Consider the following 7028-nt stretch of genomic DNA (forward strand, 5'->3'; position numbering starts at 1 on the left):
CTCCCCCTGCCTGTGTTCCCTCTCTCGCTGGCTGTCTCTATCTCTGTTGAATAAATAAATAAAATCTTTAAAAAAAAAAAAAAGAAACTCCATGGAAATCATATGGTACCACAACACCTAGAAGTTTTCATTACCAAAATTAATTTACTGTGCCAAATTTAAATAATTATTTTTCAATAAACCATTAACTCCACCAAAGTGGGATTGAAGAGCTTAGTAAGATCAGAGAAAAGGCTCTTTCCACCTTTCCTTTTTTTTTTAAAGATTTTATTTATTTATTTATTTATTTATTTATTTGAGAGAGAGAGCACAAGCAGGGGGAACAGCAGAGGGAGAAGCAGACTTCCCGCTGAGCAGGGAGCCCAATGTGGGACTTGATCCCAGGAGCCTGAGATCATGCCCTGAACTGAAGGCAGACACTTAACCAACTGGGCCATCAGGCACCCCTCCACCTTTTCAATAATACATCACACAGGAAACTTGGGTGCAAACTTCATCATTTAGTTACAAAAAGAGACAATCATTCTCTTACAAAGAAAAAAAAAATCCTCACCCCTTATTTGTCTCTTAATTTCACTGCTTTTTATGCTCCATTTGCACTCGGTATATCCTGAGAAAATGCTAGAGAGCGGGCAACTTCTGGGACTTATTAAGTATACCTGCTTTGGTTATTAATTCCCTTAATGGTAACAAGTCACCTTGAACGTAGACAGTTAGCCTACTTGACAGAGGGGTCAATGGCTTGTTATAAGTCATGTGGTTACATTAAAAGGGAGGAGATTTCTTAGATGATGGACCGTTAAGCTCTTGCTACTGCTGTAAGATTTCCCTTGGTTCGGCTTGTGCCCCAGGGGCAAAACCTCTTGACAGCTCAGCACAACATGCAAAAGAAAAACTTATAAACAGGGGCGCCTGGGTGGTGCAGTCATTAAGCGTCTGCCTTCGGCTCAGGGCGTGATCCTGGCATTGTGGGATCGAGCCCCACATCAGGCTCCTCCGCTGGGAGCCTGCTTCTTCCTCTCCCACTCTCCCTGCTTGTGTTCCCTCTCTCTCTGTCAAATAAATAAATAAAATCTTTTTTTAAAAAAATTAATAAAAAAAAAAAAAAGAAAAACTTGTAAACAAAAGCTAACAGTGAACAGACCCAAAAGAATGACGGACATAAAATACAAAGTCAACAACACCTTGAGGACAGTCTTCCATCGGAGGAGCCCGATCTCTCCTACGTGAGACAGCGGAGCACAGAGACACAGCACGTGGCTGCGTGGTTTAAGAACTCTCTAGTATCACTCTGTGCTTTTAGAAGCCATGACACCCTTCTGTCCTTCAACAGAACCCTGTCTGAGTTATTATTTCACCAGGTGGAAGACAGGCGAAGAACAACACGGGGTACTGTGCCACACTCAGGGGCTCAGTACTTTGTCGAGATGAGCAAAAACAGCCCTGGAAAGAGGGGAAAAAAACACCCAGAGACTGTTTCTTAGGCACTGAGCCAAGGAGCAAAACGTGACTATATTTGCAATAATCAAGACCTGAGACATTCCGTCCTGGGCCCACAAGAGAAACCAGGAATGTTTTTAAGGAACTGGGAGGAGGGTTCTGTGCTCCACAGCACTGTCTATCTCCATCAGCCTCGCTGAGCCTACGGCAATTGCAGAAATTGAAATCTTGTCACCCATCAAGCTGATAAATCACGGATGCACTAATCCTAACCCGTCCCAGCCTTCTTCCAGACACTCTAGCACTCCCTCTGCAATGGAAGAGGACAAGTGAACATCTGAGCCAGAGTTATATTCAGATTTTAACACGGAAAACAGTAACGAAGGGGACAACATCCATGAAAGCGTTCTACCGCTTTCCCCACGTGCTTGTGAAAAAAACACCTTCCTTGCCATTGCTTTCTGAAATAAATTTACAAGTTTTTTTGAGGTAAAGATCTCATGTCTCCTGAAACAGAATTCTGAGAAGCAGCACCCATGACAGATACTTAATTGTACCCACAACGGCCCGGCACGTGGTAAGGGGGAGAGAAGGAACCGAGTTTTGGATTAATGATCAGATTCTCATGTCTGTAGATCAAATGTGCACAGACCCCAAGCCTCGAACTGCGGAACCTTGCCACGGATGGACCGGATCCCAACACAAACAAATGTAAACACACTGCAATGGGCACCAGATAATAACACAGCCACACTAGAAAATCCAAAATAGCTCATTTAAATTATGAGGCAGAAAAATCTCATAAAATGGAAAGATGTCTCCAGTATACTGCTAAACAAACAGGTTACCAAAAAGCACCTAGAACAGAGGCCTGTTTCTGCAAAAATGTATGTGAGTGTGTGTGTGTGTGTGTGTGTGTGTGTGCACATCTGTGAGGACACAATCACTCTCAAGACAAACCGAAACCATGACTGGAAGGTCACAACAAAATCTCCACAGTGGTTAATTCTAGATGGTAGGATTCTGAGTGATTTTTATTTTCTTCTTTTGCTTATCTATATTTTGCAAATTTTCTAGAATTAATATGTGCTACCTTGGCATGGGACAAAATTAATTTTACAACTCAACGTAAATTTAAAGAAATCTATTTCAGAATCCTGAAGCAGGCTGGGTGTGCCCTGCTTCTGCTCCCTCAGCCTCAACTGCACCCCCTGCTCTGCGACTCTCTGCAGAAATGTTCAGTGACCCAGAGACAGGACGAGACGCCCGCTCCCACTCCACAGCGGAGGTCAAATAACTGCAAGTGGGTGGAGAGTTCGGAGGCAGGAAAAGCCCTCGTCAGGACACTCTTCTCTCTACCTGAGCATAGCGCAGGAGCTTCTCAGTGGCCTCGGGGTCTTTGTTCCAGATGAGATCTTCACAGAGCTGGAGAAGCTCCTTGTGGATATCGTCATATACAGGGAGGTTTCCTGCATTCACTATCCCCATGTCCATACCAAACTAAGGGCAGGAAAAAGAAAAAAATGAGGATTTCCAGGGATACTCTACATCAGAGGTCAGCAAACATCTGTAGAAAATATTTTAGGCCACGGTCTCTGTCACTGCTACTCAGCTCTGCGACTGTCCCAGAAAAGCCACGACGGACAGCATTTAAAGCACAAATAAGATGTAATTCACAGAGACTGGCAGCAGGCCAGAGTTAGTCGGTGGGCCAAAGTGTGCAAACCCCGGCCCTAGGTCACAGCTGCTCTCAGAGGGCAAACAGGTGTTCTGCCGTACCTTGATTGCGTGGTAAAGGAAAACCCCATGCATTGCTTCTCGAATGGCTTCCATTCCTCGGAAGGAGAAGGACAAGTTGGAAAGACCTCCACTTACTCGGGCTCCAGGTAGGGTTTCCTAGCAAAAATTTAAAAATGTGAAAAGATTTCCCTATTTGGCCAAAAGCAGCAATCCCATCCCTCAAGCTTTAGATGTAAGAGTGGAAAGTAAAAAACATGAAGTTCGACATAATCCAGAGCTTCTTGTAGCCAGAGACCAAAACTTGCCATATTGTGGCATCATGAAAGCACTGCTCCGAAGATAGTTTTTCCTACTAGACTCGGATCTCCCTGAGGGAATATAAAAAAGTCTGCTTATCTCTGCAGATCTCTACAGTGGGTCTGATGAGGCCATGGTACCTGATGAGTGTGCCGTAGATAACAGAGAAAGAACGACACAGAGACAGACAGTAGTCTGTCATTCACTCAAAGGCTTCTGTAGCCTAAATGAACCAACTCCCTAATTCACCATAAACGTGACTAGCTCTAACCGGACAGAATGAAACTGAGGTTCCCAGCACACCCTAGGACGATGTCCAGCATTAGCACACATGTGGGACAACAGGAACTCTTACTTCCTGTTAGCTAAAGTACATGCCAGCTCAAGCATTCAGGGAGACAGCCTGCTGTACCTACTGTGTGACCCGACCATCCCACTTCTGGGGCATACACTATAAAGAAACTCACGCCTGTGCACCCAAGTCACACCTACAACAATGATCACCGCAGCACTGCTCATGCTGTCCAAAAGCTGGAAACAAACCCAATGCCTATCAACAGTAGAACAGTTAATCGTGGAACAGTTACACGATGAAATGTTGTCATGTTCATAAAAACGAACAAAGTCCAAGCACAACAACATGGACGAATTCTTTAAATAAGTTTGGGTGAGTCAAAAAGGCCTAACTAAACCGCACTGTTTCTACAGCCGATTCTCAGTATTTGCGGTAGTTACGTTGTATAAAGTCACCGTGAACAATGAATCCAGGGATACTGAGAACCACTGCTCCTCAGGGGGAAAGTAGCATTATACTTCTGTGAACCCCTGGTCACGTAATTTCCATCTACTCATCAATATAGAAACTTGTTTTATGCGTGTTTCTGTGTAAAGACATCTTGTTTGGCGAATATCACTGATTCACTAACGCTGAGCTCGTGGCCAACTGGCTCTCAATGACTCACGCGTAAACAAAGCTTATCTAAGCAAGCACTGTCTCCTTAAAGCTCTTCACGGCCTTCCTGCAATCAGGAACATTAGAAAGCACTTCAGCACTATCCTTGGGGCAGTTCAGACGGAGAAATAAATTACCAGGAAGAAGGTTAAAACTGTGAAAAACATGGCACTACACAGACCACACACTGGACACTTGTTTACAGAACGAGAGTTGAAACAAGCAGCAGAGTTTGTCGACCTCATCTGGGAACACGTGGGTTGGGCCCCTTGAATTGTTCACCGCTCTGTACGTGGCTACGTCTGCAAATGAGTGCAAAAGCACCAAGAGTATTGATTTTTGGGGTCAAAAATAAATTTTGGCAAGTAGATGAACTTGCAAATACAAAATCCAGGGATAATTCAGACTGATGTACGTAAGCGATAAAATGATAAAGAAAAGCAACAAAGTGGTATTATTAAACAGGATGATGGCTGCATCACAAAATTCAGAATTGAGGGTGTAATCTAAAAAGGAGAGTCACAGGGGCACTAGGCATGTTCTGTTTCATGACCCAAGTGAAAGCTATTATGTGCTTCATAATTATTTATTATAACCTATATTTTATATATATTTTCTCCAGTATGTATGTTCTACTTCATAGTGTAAAACATCATATCAAAGAAAAATAATAAGGGGCCCTAATTTTCAGAAAACCAATTCACTATCTAAGAGTAAACTGTCAACATTCCCAGCCAATAAAGATACGTTAGCTCAAACCATTCACTGGAGCCATGACATAAATTTCCACACTTACTTTAATGATTTTTGTTGCACGGATAAAATTAACAGCATACAAGTTGTGCTCTTCCATCCCAGTACCAATGGTGAGGATGTTGGGGTCAAAGATGATGTCATTTGGATTAAAGCCCAGTTTTTTCACAAGTAGACGGTAGGCCCGCATGCACACGCTGATTTTGGTGTCTGTTTCTGTCGCCTGGGGAAAGGAGCAAAAGATGTAATTTAAAATAGAAAAATGAAGTGTTATCTATGAAAACAGAAGCACATTTCACTTTTCAAAGGCACTTAACTATCAGTGCTTGGATTTCAGAGAAATCCAAATGCCAAGCAGCCTCTCAGCATTTATCAAATGATCTCAGAGGAGGAGACGTTTAAAGTCGCTTTGTGTTTTCATCCACACAACAGCTACACTGCTTCTGTGAAAATCACATCTTACACACACACAGATGGTAGACTGATAAATAGGCTTCGTAAAAAAATACACACACGATAAAGATTCAAATGCTACTAAGGAACAATTAACAAATTAGCACCCCTCCTGTCCTGATCAGCCTATGGTACCTTAACGCATCACCCAGGCAGCACTACCACAGGCTTCTCGGATCTTCCTGCCTGATATTCCATAAAGATTCAAGGATGTGCCCCAAGCCTCTTCCCAACCCCCCGAACACTAGCTAAGTAACGTGGGCCCTAAGCCATCAGTATGAATTAGTATTGTTCTTCAAAATAACGACACTGGAAGGCAAGGAACTGACTCCAGTGAAGACTCGAACTTCCAGTTGCTTCCCCTCATCGTCAGAATCAGGGCCCGTATCTCCAGCTTGATTTCCTACCATTTGCCCCTCCTCTACTCTACTCTCCCCTCTGCTCCTCTGAGGGTCCTGAAACCTGCCAAGCTCCTCCTCCCTTAGAGCCTTTCATTTACTGCTGCCACTGCTCAGGACACACAGGGACGTGGCTCTATGCCTCACGTCATTCACCTCTCTACACAGGCGGCTCTTCCCAGTAAGGCCTTCCTCACTCACCCACTCCAAACCAGCCCCTCCGCCGTCTTGCCTGCTTCCTCCGTCTTTTTTACGGTACCTGTCTTTCTAGAACTTGTATTTATCTGGCAACTTATATTTTGTATCTGTTTTATCATTTATTATTAACTTGTTGAGAGAGAATGCCAGGCTTGATGGATCTCCCGAGCCCAGTGCAATGTCTGCCCACTGAATGAATGCATGCTGCTTTTTACTCAAAGCCTTTCCCAACTTTGTCACGGAGACTCTCTTCCGGTCAAATTTACCTCAACACAGGGCTTATGCCACAAATTACATTCTGAGTGATTTCTTGTATAAGAAATCAAATCTGGGATGCCTGGGTGGCTTAGTCAGTTAAGCATCTGGCTTGAAGGGTTAAGATGGCGGAGGAGTAGGGGACCCCTTTTTCAGCCGGTCCCGAGTTGAGCTGGATAGGTACCAGACCAGCAGGAACATCCACGGAATCAGCCTGAGACGCAGGAAGATACATCTGGATCTCTACAAATGAACATCTCCAGCGCTGAGTATCGAGGTACGAAGCAGGGAGCCGTGAAACCGCGCACAGATATCGGAAGCTAAACAGAAGGGGTAGGGGGCCGCTGTGTCAGGGCGCCGGGAAGCGGTAGCCACCTGCACGGGGGAGCAGACAGAACGAGGACCCGCACGCTTGAGACAGCAGACTGAGAACAGGAGCTCCGGGAGCGCACGCAGGGCGGCTGGCGGTTGGCGGGCCACCTGCACGGGGGAGCAAGCGGACTCGCGGACGGCACCCGCGAGACAGCAGACTTAGAACGCGA

General features: G+C 44.8%; 1 protein-coding gene across 7 annotated transcripts in view; it reads right to left on the reverse strand.

Moving 5' to 3' along the window:
* The window catches only part of MTR (5-methyltetrahydrofolate-homocysteine methyltransferase), a 113600-nt gene that overhangs the window by 42796 nt on the left and 63776 nt on the right, over nt 1-7028 (reverse strand). For all 7 annotated transcript variants that reach the window (XR_004626101.1, XR_004626102.1, XM_019809303.2 and 4 more), the window contains exons 16-18: nt 5226-5405; nt 3220-3336; nt 2800-2940 (exon numbers count right to left, since the gene is read on the reverse strand). Coding sequence is in view for 5 of the 7 variants with exons in the window: in XM_019809303.2 (XP_019664862.2) it covers nt 2800-2940; nt 3220-3336; nt 5226-5405 (438 nt within the window). In the remaining 2 variants the exon portion in view is untranslated. The remainder of the gene's footprint in view (nt 1-2799; nt 2941-3219; nt 3337-5225; nt 5406-7028) is intronic.

The sequence above is a fragment of the Ailuropoda melanoleuca genome, chromosome 6, assembly GCF_002007445.2.
Source record: "Ailuropoda melanoleuca isolate Jingjing chromosome 6, ASM200744v2, whole genome shotgun sequence".
Taxonomy (NCBI): Eukaryota; Metazoa; Chordata; class Mammalia; order Carnivora; family Ursidae; genus Ailuropoda; species Ailuropoda melanoleuca.